General features: G+C 42.6%; 1 protein-coding gene across 1 annotated transcript in view; it reads right to left on the reverse strand.

The window, feature by feature from the left end:
- Positions 1 to 21,475, reverse strand: part of LOC123366634 (protein eyes shut homolog) — a 335,154-nt gene that overhangs the window by 300,046 nt on the left and 13,633 nt on the right. The window contains exon 2 of the mRNA XM_045010281.1: positions 12,709 to 12,821. Within this exon, the coding sequence (XP_044866216.1) occupies positions 12,709 to 12,821 (113 nt within the window). The remainder of the gene's footprint in view (positions 1 to 12,708; positions 12,822 to 21,475) is intronic.

Below are 21,475 nucleotides of genomic sequence, written 5' to 3' on the forward strand. Positions count from 1 at the left end.
AACTGCAGGAGAACCAGAGCTAAAAAGAGAGGGATTATTACCTCTCTGCTCTATGATATGAGGACTTTTATATATGCAACCCCAACTCATATTGGCCTCTTCTGCATAAATATTCACATTGCAAACTTCTCTCTAGGCTACTGTCTCTCATCATACCTAGGTCTTGATTCATCATTACTGCTTCCTGAGTATTTTGCTCCAGTTGAATGTGTGCCAGGAGTGTGAGGAAGACTGAGCGCTTAGCATCAAGGTAAAAGGGAGTTCTTGAGATCACTTAGCAGTATCAGCTAGTCCCATCAAGTCCCTCTTGGTAGCCACAACACAGTGGAAGCGAGCCTTGTGCATACATTTACATCTGTGCAAAGTGCTCCCAAAATTCTACAGTTATCATCTAGTAGAATTTTACACCCACTTTACAATGATTGTAGGCAGTGGAGTAGTTGAGTGGCGAATCAGGCTCAGTGCATTGAGGTCAAATGTATGAAAACAAAGGGGAGAGTTGAGGAAAACAGAAGAAATCTCAAAACTTCTATAGTGATAGAAGGATATCCCTTTCCTCCCCACAAAATACATTACAAATTGCCCAAAATGCCTTGCTTCCAAAGTTTGAATGAATCAAATAAGTTTGGAAAAGTGCACCAAACACTTGGATGCTTACATAAACCTCTTGATTTTTGTAAAACTGGACTATGTCTCCTAATACCACTCCCTCTAAAACCTCACATGTGTTTTGGTCAGTGGTTCAGATCTGTTGTTATTTTATCCCAAACAATTTATAGTTTTTACTCAGCAAAACCTGAATTAACATGACCTTTGATATACAGGGGCACCATTCATATCACTATAGCAGAGATCTTTTTGTTAAAAATAACCTTATGGATAAGATTTTCAAAAATAGGACCCTAAAATTACATTACTGTGCCCATTTTTAGGCTCCTTTACAAGTGGCCTGTTTCAAAAGTGCTGAGCACCCTGAAATGAAAGCTCTTACTTTGGAAAACAGGCCTAAATGACTACCTTCAACTGAAAAAAGATATGCTCATATTTAAGGCTGAAATACTGTTTGTTGCCCACCTTATTTCCCATAGATATTGGAAAGTTTGTTTGTGTTTTAAATGGTAAAGTATCCACAGATAAAAAATATATCTTGAGGTCCTCTTGCCATCCACTGCCAATGACGGATATAGGATGAATACTAATATATACAAGCAACAAGCTGAGCATAAAGGTGAACTTTCAGTCTTTTCTCTGAACATTCTAGCTTTTATCAGTTTAAGACAACGCTTGTCATTATTTCTGTGTCAGCTTTGTGTGTAAATAATAGTGAAGATCACAGATGAAGTGAAAATCTTACTGTAAACCAAACTCTCAGCGTGCAAATTTCTCCTTTCAGTATGTTTGCCCCTCTTACCCATTTTCTCTCATGTGCTGTGCTTTTAACAATAACAGTCTGGTACAATAACAATAGCAACTACATCTCCATTATGAGACAATCCCAGCAGATAACTTGGAAATCTTGAAAGCCTTCTGTGAAGTTTTTAATTATTTATGAGTACATAACATTTTCCCCCTCTGTTTCCGTATTTTTGTAATTGGAAGAGCATCAACTGCTAGTATCAATTCTCAACGGTGTAACACTAGTTCAATAAGGGATTATGCAAAATAATTTTGCTTAATATTCAATTGTTTTAAGTCAGTCCCTCTTTTCTTATCTTCAGCTTCTTGGAATCATTGCTCATAATATATTTCATTGGGAATTTCAAGGCTCAAGCTTATGTGTACTTTTCCTTACAATGGAATGATGCAAAAACAAACCGTGGAATGATCAGGAAGTTTTAGAAGAGCAGAAAAAGAAAAAAAATCAGTAAAAGGTTTTTATTCTTTTTCCTATATCTCTGGTTAGAAGCCAAGTGATTATATCAAGAAATTACTGCACCACATCATATCACTTGATTTCTTGGGTTATCCAGACAATTTTTCTTAAGCATTACAGTTAACTTTTCCAGAGTATTGCAATGGCATCCACCTACTGTATTACTAGGGCTGTGAGAGTATTTACAAATTGACATTTGAAAGCCTCAACAATGAGGTTTTATATTTCATTTTGATTTTGTGAAATTGATCCAATTTTGTGTAGAAGTTAAGACACTGACTTTTTGCTGTTTAAGCAAAAACCTTCAATTTTAAATTCTTATTTTCTTTGGCAAAGATACGTTTTTGCATTGGAATATGAATTTTTGCTGTTTTGCATAGTCCTTCTGCCAGAAGTCACCAAAAAAGACTATTTAATATAAAATGCTGATTTGAAAAAAATATATAACTTATTTTGTCATTGCCAGAACATTGGAATATGACATAACAGGGTCAGATCTCAAAAACTAAACAGGATTAAGCATGATCATTGCTTGGATGGGAGAACTCCTAGGAAAGAAAGGCACTGGAGCAGGGTGACTAAATTCTGGGTTTCCCACTTCTTTGCTGAGTCCTTCTCATGCTTGCTTACTCTCTTTCTCTCTCGTTCTCTGGCTCAATGACTTTTTAAAATTATTTATCCATAGTGGACAAGCTTCAACAGGAGAGACTGAGGGAGTCTTACATCAGACTATCCTATAGACCAGTGGCTAGGACATTCACCTGAGAGGTGGCAAATCCCACTTCACATTTTTTCTCCCCATTAAGCAGAGCAAGGACTTGAACCAGATGTCTCCCATGTCTCAGGTGAGTACGCTAACCACTGGGCTAAAAGTTTTAAGAGAGCTCCTCCTCCTTCTTCCCCCTTCCCACAAAACAGCACAAGTGTGTAACACCAAGAGAGGGTTTACAACTGAAAATCCCAAGCAGAGGGAGGTGCCTCCCTGCAGCCCAGTTTTAGGCACCTATCTCAAAGAAAGAGGTGGGTCTTGGCACACACCCCTTAGCTTGGCATCTCCCATTGGGAGCTTAAGTGAGGAACCATGTAGCATGTTGACTTTTGTGAATCCCATTCTTAAGTAACTCTATCTCCCCATTCACTATAGAGAGAGCCTGGTCGCCTTACTCAAGCTTCATGAATCCCTGTGATTTTCTAGGCTCCTAAAAGTTAGGTGTGGCAATGCTCAGTATCACCATGCATACATTTCTTGTGAATCTAGCCCCACATTTCCAATCTGTGAATCTTTTCTGCAGCATCTGAAGCAAATAACTATAAAATATCAATAAAGTTACGTAAATGGCCAAAGGTTAGCTTAATAAATGCATTCTCTCTTCTGGTCTTTTATTCCTGATTGGAAGTCATTTTCTTCTCTCCCCTTCTCTTTGAGTATAACTGTATTATAGTAAAAGAAGAAATGGACACAAATCGGACATCAGGAATGGTAACATACAAAAGCCAGTGGGAGAACACTTCAATCTCCCTGGACAATCTATAACAGATTTTAAAGTAGCCATACTTGAACAAAAAAACTTCAGAAACAGACTTCAAAGAGAAACAGCGGAACTAAAATTCGTTTGTAAAATTAATTTGGGCTTGAATAGGGATTGGGAGTGGCTGGCTCACTACAAAAGCAACTTTGCCTCTCCTGGAATTGACAGCTCCTCATCAATTATTGGGAGTGGACTACATCCACCCTGATTATATTGGCCCTGTTAACACTAGTCCTTCACTTGTGAGGTAACTCCCTTCTCTTCATATGTCAGCATAATAATGCCTGCATCTGTAATTTTCACTCCACGCATCTGAAGTGGGTTTTTTTTACCCACAAAAGCTGTTTATAAATAAGCAGACATCTGTATTATTTACAAACACACATTATCTTACCTATACATTTTTAGCCTGGGGATTTGATTAATTACAAACAATTTCCTCAAAACATTTTATAAAAACAGTAGGAATGATTAACCCTGCCACCTTTTTTAACACTGAAGTCTATTTGACTGTAAATCCACCACTTGAACAGGAATGTCAAAGGGAAAAGCTGTATAGATATCTCCAATAAGGTGATGACAAGTATCAGAGGGGTAGCCATGTTAGTCTGGATCTGTAAAAGCAGCAAAGAGTCTTATGGCACCTTATAGACTAACAGACGTTTGGGAGCATGAGCTTTCGTGAGTGAATACCCCTCTGATACTTGTCATCACCTTATTGGAGATATCTATACAGCTGGTGAATACCCACTTTGTCGGATGCATGCTCATGCTCCCAAACGTCTGTTAGTCTATAAGGTGCCACAAGACTCTTTGCTGCTTTTAGATGACAGAAATTCCTGAGTAAATTGCTAAGTATTAAAGAAACCATCAGTCCTTTACTGGCAAAGAAACTCACGGCATGCATTCAGAATGCAAATGGCAACCACAGACTTTGTTGAGAGAAAGTTTAAGTTAGGCATGAGAACAAAGTTTACGTTAAATTTGACCCTGAATAAAATCTTTAAAAGAAATTATTCTTTTCTGTAAGCAGAAGCAAAGGATGCAGCTTACTAGATCTTCTCTGTTTCCATGAAATCAGCCTTTCACATTGGCATCCATCATTACACACACAAGTTACTTCACTACCAGTAATTTTTGTTGGCTCCCAATCAACTTGCAAAGCAGTTCAGCATTTTTTTAAAAAGAAAAAGCCACTTTATAAGTTTCAAATACAGCGTGTGTGTATATATATATATATGTCTGTGTGTGTATGTATTTGGAACCAGAGAATACCAACTATATGTGATAAATCATGCCTAGAGAATAAAACTGTCCTTGCTTCAGAACACTGACTGGAAGTGTGCTATAGAAAATACCAGCCTTTAATACTAGGGCTTAAAGCTTCATCTCACATCTGTCATCTAAACTCCACCTGTAAATGGTAATCATTTTTCCAGCAAATCTATTACAGTAACACTTTCTGAAACACTACAGCACCTTTACATCATATTAATGTAGCACAAGTATCTGACTTGTGGCAGAATAGAGGAACTAAAAATTATTTTTACTTTTTTATCCTCAACTCATTTCTGAATTTATTTATAGTACCAGTGGACCACTGAAGAATATCAAATTATCCATATAACATTCACAAAATCATAGGTCTGGAAGGGACCTCGAGAGGTCATCTAGTCCAGTGCCCTGCACTCATGGACGGACTAAGTATTATCTAGACCATCCCTGACAGGTGTTTGTCTAACCTGCTCTTAAAAATGTCCCATGATGGAGATTCCACAACCTCCCTAGGCAATTCATTCCAGTGTTTAACCACCCTGACAGGACATTTTTCCTAATATCCAACCTAAACTGCCCTTGCTGCAATTTAAGCCCATTGTTTCTTGTCCTATTATCAGAGGTTAAAGAGAGTAATTTTTCTCTTTCCTCTTTGTAACAACCTTTTATGTACTTGAAAACTGTTATCATGCCCCCCATCCCTTGCCCTTATTCTTCTCTTCTCCAGGCTAAACAAACCCAATTTTTTCAATCTTCCCTCAGAGGTCACGTTTTCTAGACCTTTAATCATTTTTGTTGCTCTTTGGATTTTGTCCAGTTTGTCCACATCTTTCCTGAAATGTGGCGCTCAGAACTGGACACAATACTCCTGTTGAGGACTAATTAGTGTGGAGTAGAGCAGAAGAATTAGTTCTCATGTCTTGCTTACAACACTCCTGCTAATAAATCCCAGAATGAAGTTTGCTTTTTTTGCAACAGTGTTAAACTGTTGACCCATAGTTAGCTTGTGATCCAGTATGGCTCCCCAGATCCCTTTCTGCAGTAATCCTTCCTACGCAGTCATTTCCCATTTTGAATGTGTGCAACTGATTGTTCCTTCCTAAGGAACTCTGGAACTCAAATGAAGTGCTCTGCATTTGTCCTTATTAAATTTCTTCCTATTATATTCTCAGCTCTGAGTTGATAATGGTTTAAACTGGACCCCAAAATAGGCATTTGAATTGAGTTAAACAAATATTTATATGTTTTAAAATAATTGTTGGAAACTATTTATTGGCAGGTTGAAAATTACAAATTGACATATAGCTATCAAACCCTAACTGGAATCTGCACTGGATACTCAAGAGCAGGGGCGGCTCTACGCACCAGCAAAACATGCAGGTATTTGGGGAGACAAATTACCAGGAGCGGCATAATGCTGGGGCCCCAGCTCCAACCTGAGGCAGTGTCCTGGGCTAGATCCTGACTGCCCTTTGTTTTCTGACCGGGTGGCACCGGGGCTGTGCGGCGGGATAGGGGGAGCTGGCTCAGTGGGGAGTGTATCCCTGCCGCTCTCCCATGGGCAGTGGCCAGACCCCCTCAGGCAGGAGCCAGTAGCATGGCCCTGCCCCGGTTGTGGAGCACAGAGGGTGGTGCTGGAACATGGCGGCCGGGTGGGCCGCTCCTACAGCGCCGGCTATGGGCTCCTCTTCGGGTTGTCCCCACCTCTGCCTCCTTCTCCCTGTGCCGCATCCTGACAGGGAGGGGAGCGGCAGCCTGGGCTGAGCCAAACACATGCCGCTGCACAGACCGAGCCTGTGGCCGGCTCACGGGGGTCCTGGGGAGTGGGAGACCCAGGTACGCTGCTCTGCCCCGGGCCGCGGCAGCCGAACCCCACAGCCACCCCCGCACACTCCACATGAGTGCTACAGGCGGTGCCCCCTACCCGGCTGGCTCTGTCCCTGGCCACACCACAGGGTGATCGCCCAGGACTCTGGGGTGTTGCTGAGGCTGCCCCAAGCCAGGGTCCCTGGGGTCTGCTGCCCCTCCAGCCACGGGGGCCCTAGGCCAGTGTGGGAGCTGGGCCGCAGCCCTCATCTCAGAGCCTCCTCCCATCCCCATGCTGCATAGCAAGATGTGGGACCGTGGGCGGGGCTGCTACATCCATTTCAGACTGGGATTGGCACCGGGCCTGCTCAAGAGGACTTCTAATGGGATAGAGACCTTCTCCCTTCTAGGCTTCTAGCTGAAATCTTACCCTGGTATGTATTAACTAAAGGGAGGAGGGCCAATTTCTAGTGGTCAAGCATGCCCATCACATTCAGCACTAACAGGTAACTAAGGGTCTGAATCATCATGAACTCTCCTATCATCTTGCAGAATAGTTCTTCTCCAAGGGCTGTGATACATTGGTGGGGAAATGTGAGGAAAATATACAGCCACCGCCTAGCCACAAAATAAGTATTATGACTGTGCCATTATAATTGTAATAAAAATGGATACAAGTCTTTAACATGTTTAAAACATGCAACTTTGCTTATCCAGCGTGAAAATGTCATATGCAACAAACATCCTTTTACCTGCTCGTGTCAGATACAGTAAGAGGAAAAAAGTATGCACAATGTAGTGGTTTTTATTTTGTTTAATATAAATAGGTACATAACTGTTATGTGATTATGTTAGAGAAGACAAGGCTGAAGCAGTGCTTCTTGTACTTGAGAAGGTGGTTAGCTTTGTGGTAGTTCTTAGTTCCTAGCGGAGGGAGCGTTGTTCCACACTCTGGGACCAGCCCTCAAGAAAGCTGAGTCCACTCTTTTTACCCTTGTGGTAGAAAGTTCCATTGTGCTAGAGGAACAGAGATGCCAACCACAGTCCTTATCTTGGAATATCAAGGAATCTTTTAGGTATCATAGGCTCAGGCCATTGAGTGCCTTGAAGATAAACACTTATAATTATACAGAAATACTGTGGTATATCAGATTGCACAATGTGGTAACTAATTAGCTTGGTCAGTGTGCAGGATTGTTCCCTATGGTTTCTGATTATTTGTCTGTGTATTTTTAAACCCCTCAAATAGTTGAGTTTTCTCCCTTGGAAGACTATTGCAGTCTAATATACATTATTATTAGAAAGTTAGTTCCTCTATATTTTATGTTTCTCAGTTAAATCCCACCACTCCTCATTCTACTCCACTAAAACAATCCTCATAATTTTGCTCAATAACTTTCAGGGACTTTAGATAGCAGACAGAAAAAATAATACCCATAGCTCCAATTTATGTACAGGTACTATTTTTTTTTTTTAAAAAACACTTATTTCCTTTCACATATATGGTATTACAGAACTTCTGACCTTCACAGTATCTGAACCCAGATTTAATCATATTAAATTCTCAAATCTTTTAAACCATGAATTAAATTGTATTGGGCTCTGATATAAACAGTGCAAAAGTAGATGATGTCCTTTAAAAGGTACTGAATGTCTTGAAGAGGTGATGCCAATAGTCTTGGAAAGGCTAATGAACTGTATTTGAAGTTTGTTTTTGAAGGCTCACTAAATTCTTTGCACATATTAGCTCGTCCTTTTGGTTTTTTAAAATTCAAATAGATCCTAGTTATAGATATGGCAGAACACATTTGAGTAAATTCCAAAGCTGTTAAATATTCATGAGTTTAAAATTCATACACAAACCTGTTCCTTTTCAAAAGGTTTTTGATCATGGCTCTTTTTGGCTGCACTCATGCACCATGATTAGGAAGTAAATTCATACTACTGGGGCTGTTAAAAACCAGGAAGCACCAGTTCATTAGGCAACAGATGCCAGTACAGGAATTTAAACTTCGATAAGTCTGAAAGCAGGGGTAGGTAGAAAAGGGAAAAGATCTGGAAATAGGAACTAGGTACAAGGTCTGGGAGGGAAATGATGGCGTAGAGAAGAAATATACTGAATGTGACTGGAATAGATCTGGTGATCGTCTGGAGGAGAGAAACGGCTTTTCTTTGAAAAAAAATTATTCTATAACACTGTCAAGAACAGCAAACAACAATGTTACTACAGTGATGTGACACCACTGCAGAATAATATTATAATTGAAATAAGGGCAAGTGGGGCACAAATAACAAAAGGCACAAATAACTGAGGGCATGAATAATGTTATTTAGTAGGGCTGTCAATTAATTGCAGTTAACTCACGTGATTAACTCCAAAAAATTAATCGCGATTAATTGCAATTTTAATTGCACGCTTAAACAATAGAATACCAATTGAAATTTTTTAAATATTTTGGATGTGTTTCTACATTTTCATGTTTATTGTATTCTGTGTTGTAATTGCAATCAAAGTGTATATTCTTTCTGATTACAAATATTTGCATTTTAAAAATGATAAACAAAAAAACAGTATTTTTCAATTCACCTCATACGAGTACTGTAGTGCAATCTCTTTACTCTGAAAGTGCATCTTACAAATGTACATTTTGTTTTGTTACATAACTGCACTCAAAAACAAAACAATGTAAAACTTCAGAAACTACAAGTCCATTCAGTCCTACTTCTTGTTCAGTTAAGACAAACAAGTTTGTTTACATTTACAGGAAATAATGCTGTCCTCTTCTTGTTTACAGTGTCACCATAAAGTGAGAACAGGCATTTGCATGGCACTTTTGTAGCTGGCATTGTAAGGTATTTACATGCCAGATATGCTAAACATTCGTATGCCCCTTCATGCATCATCTACCATTCCAGAGAACATTCTTCCATGCTGATGACACTCGTTAAAAAAATAATGTGCTAATTAAATTTGTGACTGAACTCCTTGGGGGGCAGGGGGAAATTATATGCCTCCTCCTCTGTTTTACCCACATTCTGCCATATATTTCATCTTATAACAGTCTCAGATGATGACCCAACACATGTTGTTCATATTAAGAACACTTTCACTGCAGATTTCACAAAATGCATAGAAGGTTTCAGTGTGAGATTTCTAAAGATAGCTACAGCACTCAACCCAAGGTTTAAGAATATGAAGTGCCTTCCAAAATCTGAGAGGGATGAGGTGTGGAGCATGCTTTCAGAACTCTTAAAAGAGCAACACTCCAATGCGGAAACTACAGAACCCGAACCACCACAAAATAAAATCAACCTTCTGCTGGTGGCATCTGACTCAGATAATGAAAATGAACATGCTTTGGTCCACACTGCTTTGGACTGTTATCAAGGAGAACCCATCATCAGCATGGACGCACATCCCCTGGAATGGTGGTTGAAGCGTAAAGGGACATATGAATCTTTAATGCATCTGGCATATAAATATCTTGCAACGCTGACTACAACAGTACCATAAGGATGCCAGTTCTCATTTTCACTGTAAATGAGATGTGGGCAGCATTATCTCCTGCAAATGTAAACAAGCTTGTTTGTCTGAGCAATTGGCTGAACAAGAAGTAGGACTGAGTGGACTTGTTTTATTTTTGAATGCAGTTTTTTTTGTACATAATTCTTCATTAGCAAGATCAACTTTCATGAAAAACAGATTGCACTACAGTACTTGTAATAGCTGAATTGAAAAATACTATTTCTTTTGGTTTTTTTACAGTGCAAATCCTTGTAATCAAAAATTAAATATAAAGTGAGCACTGTACACTTTGTATTCTGTATTGTAACTGAAATCAATATATTTTAAAATGTAGAAAACATCCACAAATATTTAAATAAATGGTATTCTATTATTGTTTAACAATGCAATTAATTGTGTGGTTAATCTAGATTAATTTTTTTAATTGCACGATTAATCATGAGTAATGTTTTTCAATCAGTTGACAGCCCTATTATTTAGATGTACACCTACCTCATTTTTATATGCAATGTTAGATATTTTATATGAAATCTGTTGTGCCAAGTGTATATTGTAGTACCACTCCACATGGTCAAAGCAGGTTTGGACTACCATTGTGCTGCTGTACAAACACATCTTGAGAGGAAGAAAAGGAAGAGACCTCCATTATAAACTTTAGCTGAGTGGTTAGGGAACATCATGTGAGATGTAGGAAGTCCCAGTTCAATTTCCCCTCTTTCTGATGAGGAAAAGGGATTTACCAAATTCAGAAGATAAAAACAAAAGAAAAATATTTTCATCTTCTGAATACAAAACATTTTTTTAAATATGGCATGACACCTTCTTAACAGAGATTTACAGATGACATGCTGTTAATTAATTAAAAATATATGTATAATTTAGTGTTTTGTAATACATGGATACATAACATTACTGTAAAATGTTACTAAATTTTAAAAAAGAACATTGAAAAACGTTGTATATTAACTCTGTTTTTATTTTTAAGAAAAACTCTGTTTATTTCCATCTCCCTGTTTCCCAATGTCCTGTTACATGTGTGACGCTCTTTAGGACTTAATCCTGCTAGCACTTATGCATGTGGGCAACTTTACTCACATAACTAGTGATATATACAGCAAGTGTTTGCAAGAATTGGTCCCTTACATTGTAATCATGTTGAGGCAGGAACCATCTCTGTTTTGGAAGCTGTAGAGCATAAAGATCATTGCTGTTTTAAAGGAATAAATAACCATCAAAGTATCAGTTTCAGAGGGCAAAGACAGCTATTTTTTTGCAAACTTTGACCAATATATTTAAAGGGCATAATTTTGTTGCTTTGGGAATTTCTGCAAGATACCTGCAATGAAAATAATGAAGTTTAAAAGTAAAACAGAGCAGTTTTACATAGAAGCCTTCTCCTTCCCATTCATAAAACTGTACAAGGCCGAGACAAAGTAGACTTTTTGAGCCTCATTGGCCTTATGGCCTGGTGGTTCCTAAAGGAATGATTATATAAATTATCCTTATTAAACATTTTCACATATTAGAAACTATGTCAGTGAAGTAAATGGGATTCTATATGAGAACAGAGGTTTGCTTACCATAGCATCAACCTGGAATTTTTACATTAAATTAGGCAACAGGATACAATGATATTATGTGGTTTGAAGGTATGTATTAGATTTCTGGTGATAATAATCTACTGCTCAAAATCATAAATAATAAGAACTGTTATCCACAGATCTCAAAGCATTATTCTCAGATGGAGAAATGGAGGTTGCATAGAGAGGTAAGTGCACAAGGTCACCCATTAGGTGAGTGGCAGAATTTGGAATAGAACACAGTCTCCGGAATCCCAGCCCGGTTCTCCATTCAATAAACAACACTGTCTTCCAAATACACTGTTTATTTCAACACAGAAGCGTGCTGAAGTCCTAACAAAGTTATCTTGTAAATCTAGGACTGAGTTTTAACCACTTATTGCAAATTCTCCAAGTTTAGAGGTCAGGCATAAAAGTGTATAAATAAGATCGCCTTACATTCATGCAGACTCCCTGACCACCTAAAAACTGTTCACCACCTTACACTTTCTTCTCCTCCACTGGAAAGCTCAGACTCCCTTAAGCATCGGATATGTAGATATAAATAGTTCTGACAAAGTCTGAGTGCAAAGGAAGTCATAATTAGAATAAAGGAACCAAATTTACAGTATCACCTCTGAATTTGACCCACTATCTGAATCAATGTATAGCCAACAGTAAGCAATATGAATATGTAAAAGTGAAGTCAAACTAATTTTCATGTCCAGAGGTGTTGTCTTCCATTATTTTTCACAATCTCATGTGCTTTGTTTATATCACCACCACTCCAGGGTTTCAGTTACAAGATTAATGAAAATGCTAACATAGTGAGAAGAAATACATACCAACATTTTACTCTGACTGCACCTGTATTCTATCTTATGTTGTCTAGTTTAATATAATATGTCTGAGCTACCACTAGGCAGAACACAATGTAAATAAGCTGTCAAATTTAATTGGACTATTCTGCAAAAAATAGCTTCCATAATTTTTTTTAAAAGGTTTGTGGAACAGAATATATTTAATTTTTTTCTATGCAAGCAGTGTGGAAATAATCTAAAATGGAAACATATTATTTCAGGGGGGGAAATCAACAGGATCAGTTTCTTTTGATTTGAAAAGGCACGGAGGGTAGTTTACCTGCAGCTGTCAATATTATTTCTGCCCACAGCATTAGAGAAGGTGAAAGATCCCAGATTATTGATTTCTAGGACTTGTATACAGCCAGTGAAATTGTAGACAGGTTCAGACACCTAGAAAGGGAAAAAGAAAACAAAAACACACATCTTTCATATTTGCTGTCTTTGTAGTTCAATTTAAAAAAGCATCATGTTTTTGCTTAGGATTTGTTATCCATATTGGGCCCAATCCGGAAAGCCTTACTCATGCCAAGCTCCTAATGCAGTCAATGGGTATTTGGCCCATGCGAGGATTTCAAGATAGGACTCCTACTGTAGCATAAGGGTATAGTATTCTAATTCAGTCCATAATTAATATGGCAGAAATAACTAGTTTTTAAAAAAAAAAATCACATGAAACCCCCCCAAAAGAGGTACTTTAGTGGTAGTCAGTTTCTTACAGTGTCTTTTAGAGATACAGGCAGGCTCACAGATATGGTGATCCTAACACAGGTTAAGTGAGTTTCTCCAACTCTGATCAGATATTTATTGGTGGTAAGTGGTGGTGGGAGTAGGAGCATGGTGGCTGCAGAGATATGGAAATTCCACCTTTTAAATGATCTGTTCCCCAGTTTTAAGATGTTCAGTACCATTAATCATGTTTAGTACAGCAGTGCCTAGGGACAAACTAAGAATGAGGCCATGGCGTGATAGGCCCTGTACATACACACACATGTAGATATTTCCTACCCATGGCATTCACAATCAATCAAATAGGCAAGACAGATGCAGGGTGGGGAAAGGGATATAATACAAGCAGAGTAACCAATGTGATGATGGCAAACACCATGTGAGTGTTTTTTTGGGGTGGGTTTAGTCAGGAGGAGTAAGCTAAAGAAAGAAAAGCGAAGGAAGAGGAGACGTGGAAGGGGAGGAGGGCAAGGCCTGGCAGAAGAGGGTAAGAGAGGCAGGTGTGCAGTGAAGCTGAGGTGGGAGAGTGCTAGGGGAGAGGATGGGGAAGGGGAGGAAGTAGGAAAAGGAGGGGGAAGAGTAGGGTTGGAGCAAACAGCCAATCAGCACAAGGCAGAGAAAGTCCAGTCAAAATTATAGAAATGTCTTTGAATGTCTAAAGGTCCCTGCCTTGGCTGCCTCCGCACTCACTGGCTTCTCTGCAGTTTTTCCCCAAAGCCACATGGCGGGGAGGAGGAGAGGCAACACCCTAGGTGCTGGTGCCCCCACAGTCAGGGGTCTCCCCTACACAGTACTGTGTACTGAGGGGTGATGCCTGCAGGGTTTCATTTTACCCACTTCCCTGTGCTGCGCTCTCTGCTTTGGCTACCTATGCAGCTGCTCCTACTGATAGGAGTCTCTCTCCGGTTCCTCTCTGCAGTTTTTTCCCCCCAAGGCCACATGGTGGGGAGTGAAGGGGAAGAGGCACCACTTGGATCCTTGTGCCTCCAGAGTGCCTGTGTGCGGATCTACCTGCTCAATTCTAGATGTGTGTGTGGGGGGGTGAGGTGTGTGATGCGGGGATGAGGTGGTGAATAACTACCAGGGCATTTTTTCCCCTTATTTATTTCTGTGGTTTGCATCATCATTTACTAACTATAGAGGAACAGATTATCTGGAGCTCATCAGCTGAGGTATTGCTGGTGGTATTCACCCCACATTAGCACAGGCACTGGTACTGTCACTGCTCCCCTTTGGGTTTGTGCCTTATATACAGAAGTGCAGATCATCTGCATTTCCTATTGACTTCAATTGGAACTCAGAGACAGCAGTGGAATATTGGATATAGGGCTTCCTGATTTCTGTTCCTAGTTCTGGGAGCACAGTATGGTCAAGCACTTAGGTTAGTGGTAACAGATAGCATAGTCAATGCACAAATTTGGAACGTTCATTCTGAAAGATACTCTAGTAAAGTGGATGAGGCTTAGTTCTGTTACATAAGAGAGCTTGGCTGTACTCCCACCTCTGAGGGCAATGTCTCAGTTATGTAAAATAGAAGGAATGATGTTAGGGTAGGGGTATGAGGCATTGGTCGCTAACAAGGGTTGTGAAGTGTGCAGAAATATTAACACCATTCAGTTGAAGAAATGAAGCCAAAATTCCTATTATCTCCTGTTTCCCAGCCCACTGTACCTTCGGTCCAATAGAATTTATCTCTCCCTCCTCCACCAACCTCCTGAATATGCAGAAAGGCATGACAGGGCTGCCAGATGTGTGACATCTGGAAAATCTGCTTCTGCTCCAGTGTCTGCATAGGCTAATGCTGATGTAGACCCTGAGCTGATTGGCTTTTCAGGTTTCAGCCTTTACCTTGGCTGACAGATGCTTGTTTTTGTATATGTATTCTTTTCTACATATTTAACAAACATGTTTTAAATTTAATAGGATACAGAATATATTATAGTGTACGTTTAAGATGGACTGAAATAGAGAGTTATATGCTAATATAACTTGAAGTCTGGTAGCGACATAGACCCTCACAACATTATTTCTGTGGCCTGGTCCACACTAGGACTTTAATTCAAATTTAGCAGCGTTAATTCGAATTAACCGTGCTCCCGTCCACACCACGAAGCTATTTAATTCGACATAGAGGGCTCTTTAGTTCGACTTCTGTACTCCTCCCCGACGAGGGGAGTAGCGCTAAATTTGACATGGCTATGTCGAATTAGGCTAGATGTGGATGCAAATCGACCTTAGTAGCTCCGGGAGCTATCCCACAGTGCACCACTCTGTTGACACTCTGGACAGCAGTCCAAGCTTGGATGCTCTGACCAGCCACACAAGAAAAGCCCTGTAGAAATTTGAATTCCTTTTCCTGTCTGGCCAGTTTGAATCTCATTTCCTGTGTGGACATCGTGGCGAGCTCAGCAGCACTGGCAGCGATGCAGAGCTCTCCAGCAGAGGTGTCCATGCAATCTCAGACTAGAAAGAGGGCCCCAGCATGGACTGACCAGGAAGTCTTGGATCTGATCGCTGTGTGGGGCGAGGAGTCTGTGCTTTCGGAGCTGCGCTCCAACAAACGGAATGCAAAGACCTACGAGAAGGTCTCCAAAGCCATGGCACTCAGAGGATACAGCCGGGATACAACGCAGTGCCGCGTGAAAGTCAAGGAGCTGAGACAAGGCTACCAAAAAATCAGAGCGGCAAACGGACGCTCCGGAGCCCAGCCCCAGACATGCCGGTTCTACGAGGCACTGCATGCCATTCTCAGTGGGTCTGCCACCACTGCCCCACCAGTGTGCGTGGACTCTGAGGATGGGATACTGTCGACGGACTGTTCCTCGGAGATGTTCGCAGACGGGGAAGATGAGGAGGACGAGGCACTCGACAGCGCTTGCAACGCTGATTTCCCCGACAGCCAGGATCTCTTCATCACCCTCACTGAGATCCCCTACCAACCCTCCCCAGCCGTTACCCCGGACCCTGAATCAGGGGAAGGATCAGTCGGTAAGTGCTTTAAACGTGTAAACATTTTTTTCTAACAGAACAGGAATATTAACTATGCGAAAAGAAGGTCAATATATATGGGGATGGAACAGAAATCCTCTTGGGGGATTTCCGAGAAGCTCTCCTGCAGGTAATCGAAAAGCCTCCGCATGAGGTTCCTGGGGAGAGCTGCCTTATTGGGTGCTCCGCGGTAGCACACTTTTCCGTGCCAGGCTATCATCAGGTACTCCGGGAGGATTGCCTCCACGAGCGTGGCCGCGCATAGGCCCCTGGTTTGTGCTGGCTTTCACGCAGCATGCGCTCTCTATCTGCCTCAGTGACCCTCCTCAGGGTGATCTCGCTCGGAGACTCCTGCATTTAATTAAAGTAATTTGTGTACTATTAGTATTGGGAGTGCTTCACTGTTCCTTTGCATAACAATGAGCGTCACTTTACAGCCACGTGGTGGAGGCTGCAGAGTGGCATCATACAGGGATCTTTCCCAGGGAACAGACGCGAGGGGGTGCAACAGGGGCAGAGTTTATGCTTTCAGGATTGCCTGTAGCAAGAGGACAGTGGTATACATTGACTTTTAAGCAGCCAAAAGTTTTTTACCATGCCTGGCTGCTCCACGGATTCTGCTGTCCCGCCCCGCTTGTCTGGTCTGCAGTGCAATCCCCCAGGCAATGAAAGCAAATTCCGAAAATTCAAACTTTCCCTGAGTGAGTGCTGTGCATGGTCTTGTTCACAGAGACTGACTAGACTATGTTTCCTCTTTGCGGAAATGTATCTTTATAAGGAAGTCAATCCCTTTTTCCCATCACACAGCTGCACCTGTATCCCGACCTGCTCCAGCATGCCCCTCAGAGAGGCTGGCGCAGATTAGGCGGCGCAAGAAAAAGACACGGGACGAGATGTTCGCAGAACTTATGGGCTGCTCCCGAGCCGAGGCGGCCCAGCAGAGCCAGTGGAGGGAGAACCTCTCTCGGCAGCAGCGCTCACACAGCGAACGGGAGGACAGATGGCGTCTGGAGGACCAGCAGGCGACTCAAACGCTGCTTGGACTAATGAGGGAGCAAACGGACACGCTCAGGCGCCTTGTGGATGTTCTGCAGGACCACAGGCAGGAGGACAGAGCCCCCCTGCAGTGTATCTGCAACCGCCCTCCCCCGCCACAAAGTCCCATACCCCCCTCACTCAAAATAACCAGAAGGAGGTGCGCCAGGGGCCGTGAAAACTGTCACTCCACCCCAGCAGAGTGCTCAAGTACCAAAAAGCTCTCATTCGCTAAATTTTGAGAAGTCCTTCCCTTCCTGGATCACCCAAGCCCAAATCCCAGTTTCGTTCCCTCACTGTGTAGTTGATTATTAAAAATAGTTTGCTGTTCATTACTGTTTCCGTCATGTTTCTTTACAGAAGACTTTGTGTGAAGGGGGGGAGGGGTTTGGTAATTGCATAGGACGGTCACCATTACCTGGATACATACACGGGGGCAGGATCTACAGCAGGTCACACACACATAGTGCAGTCACTAGGCACCCTGGTCAGTCTGGGAGGTGTTTTTCATGTTCTGTGCATAGGCGGCAGGTGCCCTGCTCCAGCTATATTTGGAGCTGGGTCTCTCCCCCGCTCCTGCCCTGGCCCCCACGGGTCTCCCCCCCACCCCGCCGCGCTCCGTACCTGCCTGACAGTAGAGCGGCTCCCCGCAGAAATGCTGTCTGGTGCCCCAGGGTCCTAGCGCCTGCCATCCACAAATGGCAAGGCAGGCTGCCCTTACCCTGCCCTTCCACCACAGCCCTGAGCCTCTCCAATGCCCCAAACCCTCAGCCCCAGCCAGAGCCCTCATCCCCCTACACCTCCTCCCCCTTCCCACACACCCCTCACCCCTTCTTACGGCCCCACCCCCAGCCCAGAGCCTGCACCCCTCACCCCTTCCTTCACACCCACCTGTAAACGTCCTGCCCCCAGTCCTCCCCCACCACAAGGCCACATAGCCCCCGCACACAGAGTCCCGAAAAGGAGGGATGGCAGTCTCCGTTGAAACAACCAGTCCGGCAGTGCAGACCGCTCTAGGGGCAGGAGCCTGTCATTCCTCGAGTGTAAAAGCGGTCTATACATCACTGCACACCCTACCCACCACAGTCTGCATCCCTGTTTCAACCCTTTAACGCGAATTCATTAGTAAAGAAAACGTTGCTAATTAACAATATTCCAATACGTTTATTTTTAAACGTGTGTTGGAAGGGGGGAAACGTGGTGAAGGGGGTATGTAACCGCAGAAGAAAGTCAACAGTAACTGAAGCAGGGGCAGGTTCAGCTTCTCTGTAAAGAAACTGAACAGTCACAGGTTACCCCGCTCCCTGATGAACCTAGCTTTCCAAGCCTCCCGGATGCACGGCGCTTCCCGCTGGGCTCTTCTAATTGCACGGGTGTCTGGCTGAGCGTAATCAGCAGCCAGGCGATTTGCCTCAACCGCCCATCCCGCCATAAAGGTCTCCCCCTTGCTCTCACAGAGATTGTGGAGCACACAGCAAGCAGCAATAACAATGGGGATATTGCTTTCTGAGCGAGTCAGTAAGCTTCGCCATCTCCCCTTGAGACGTCCGAAAGCACACTCCACCACCATTCTGCACTTGCTCAGCCGGTAGTTGAAGAGCTCCTTGTCACTGTCCAAGGCGCCTGTATAGGGCTTCATGAGCCAGGGCATTAGCGGGTAGGCTGGGTCCCCGAGGATCACTATAGGCATCTCCACATCCCCAACAGTTATTTTGTGGTCCGGGAAGAAACTACCTTCCTGCAGGCATCTAAACAGACCACAGTTCCTGAAAACACGCGCGTCATGAACCTTGCCCGGCCACCCGACGTTGATGTTAGTAAAATGTCCCCTATGGTCCACCAGTGCTTGCAGCACCATTGAAAAGTAGCCCTTTCGGTTAATATACTGGCTGGCCTGGTGGGCTGGTCCCAGGATAGGGATGTGAGTCCCATCTATAGCCCCACGCAGTTTGGGAATCCCATCGCGGCGAAGCCATCTATGATGACCTGGATGTTTCCCAGGGTCACTACCTTTGAGAGCAGTAGCTCAACGATTGCGTTGGCTACTTGCATCACAGCAACCCCCATGGTAGATTTGCCCACGCCAAAGTGGTTTGCTACTGACCGGTAGCTGTCTGGCGTTGAAAGTTTCCAGAGGGCTTTGGCCACTCGCTTCTGCACAGTCAGGGCAGCTCGCATCCGGGTGTCCTTGCACTTCAGGGCAGGGGACAGCAAGTCACACAGTTCAAGGAAAGTGCCCTTACGTATCCTGAAGTTTTGCAGCCACTGTGATTCATCCCAGACCTGCAGCACTATGCGGTCCCACCAGTCCGTGCTTGTTTCCCGGGCCCAGAATCGCCGTCCCATAGCATGAACATGACCCATTGCCACCATGATCTCCATGGCGCGGCGTACCGTGCTTTCTGAGAGGTCTGTGCCACTCTGAGACTTCATGTCCTCACCGCGCTGCCGGAGCCTCCTCGCCCGATTTCTCAGCATCTGACTGTTGAAGAGGTGGACGATAGTCAGATGCCCGATTTCTCAGCATCTGACTGTTGAAGAGGTGCGAGGAGTTGACAACGGCCATAAGTGCAGCAATGATCGCAGCGGGCTCCATGATCGCAGTGGAGTGCTGTGGCGTCCGCGCTGTCACTAACAGGAAAAGTGCGCGAACTGATTTCCTGCCGGCGGGAGTGACGGTTGAATGCTGACAGTTACCCAAGACCACCCTCGACACAGTTTTTCCCCCAGCATGCATTGGGGGGAAATCCCAGAATTCCAATGGGCAGCGGGGAGTGCGGGAACTGTGGGATAGCTTCCCACAGTGCACCGCTTCCAATTTCGACGCTTGCCCCGTTAGTGTGGACTCACAAAGTCGAATTAGTGTCCTTACTGTGGACACACAAATTCGACTTTGTAAGGTCGATTCTACAAATTCGACTTAAGTTGATTCGAACTACTCTTGTAGTGTAGACATACCCTGTGACTTGTGAGGTTGTTAATGAATTTGAAAGCTTTATCAATGATAGTAGGACTGGCTGCATAATTTTTTTATGTATTTTTTCCCCTTTCTTAACTTTCTATATTGTTTCATTGACTCTTTTGACTACCATTGTTCTATCATCAACTCAGTGGTGGTATTTCAAATGAAATTCTCATTATTCGTACTGTAAAAGAGAAAACAAGAGACACTGATAAAACAGTCAAAGGTGAAATACAATATAGTTATAACATTTACATCAGCTACTGTCTCTAGTTAAGCTCTTTCAGCATGGATAATGTCAAGTTAGTGTGGGCAAAATCATCACCATAGCAACCTACAATCTATAGTGCACACTGAAGAGCAAATTAACAACTCAGTTTGGGAATAAAAAAAAATCTGCATTTTTTCCAAAACTGTATTTTTTGTGAATACTTTATGTTTTATATCAGGATTGCCAGAAAACAGAAATCTACTGAGAGGGTTTCCCGTTACTTCCCTTAGATTTCTGATCATCCATTTTAATGTAATGCTTTCTTCTTTCCTTCTTGTTACAAATAAAATAGTTATGAACCTCTTCTTCTTTGCCCTAAGCACAACGACATCACAAAGATTTCTGTCAAATAACATCTACGTGTTGAGTGCTAAGCTGAATGAACTGCTGGTGTATTTCCAGAGATGTTCATGAATAAGAGCAGTTAATCAGAAGTAAAAAAAATGGATGGCTCTGACTCTCTCTTATATTAAAGAGAAGATACTGGTTTTCTGTATCAGTTAGCAGAAGGGATTATTAGACTTCACACTTCATAAATATTTGTATTTCATTTGAGTTTTGGAATACATATATACTGACACTGTAGAACTTACTACCTGCAAATGGCAGAGCTGCGGTAGATCCTAGGGTGTTAACAATTCAACATAATTAACTAGACAGCAACTAAGGAGATGTTTTTACAATGCAGAAATGAAGTATAAGCAACCACTTACCCTGACAAAAAAGATCTGTAAGTATGGATAATTATATGGAAGGCAAAAGCCAACAGATTATGTATACTTCAGTGCCTCTGAGACACAGGGTGCAATACCACAATCCTCTTCTCATACCTCGTGCCCCTTGCAAGCTGCCTGCCAACCTTGGAAGGTCTTCAGTGGTTTGGCCCTCCCGCCAATTCACAAAATCCAAATGAACCCATTCTGAGGTATTAAAGAGTTTATTTGCCCTCATCCCTGGCTTTAAATGCAGCCCTTTGTTCAGGGTCCCAAATAGTCTCTGTCCCATTCTTGGGGTTATGCCACTTTACTTGTGGCCAACAAGGGAACCCAGGCCCACCCACTT

The sequence above is a fragment of the Mauremys mutica genome, chromosome 3 (genome assembly GCF_020497125.1).
Source record: "Mauremys mutica isolate MM-2020 ecotype Southern chromosome 3, ASM2049712v1, whole genome shotgun sequence".
Lineage (NCBI taxonomy): Eukaryota > Metazoa > Chordata > Testudines > Geoemydidae > Mauremys > Mauremys mutica.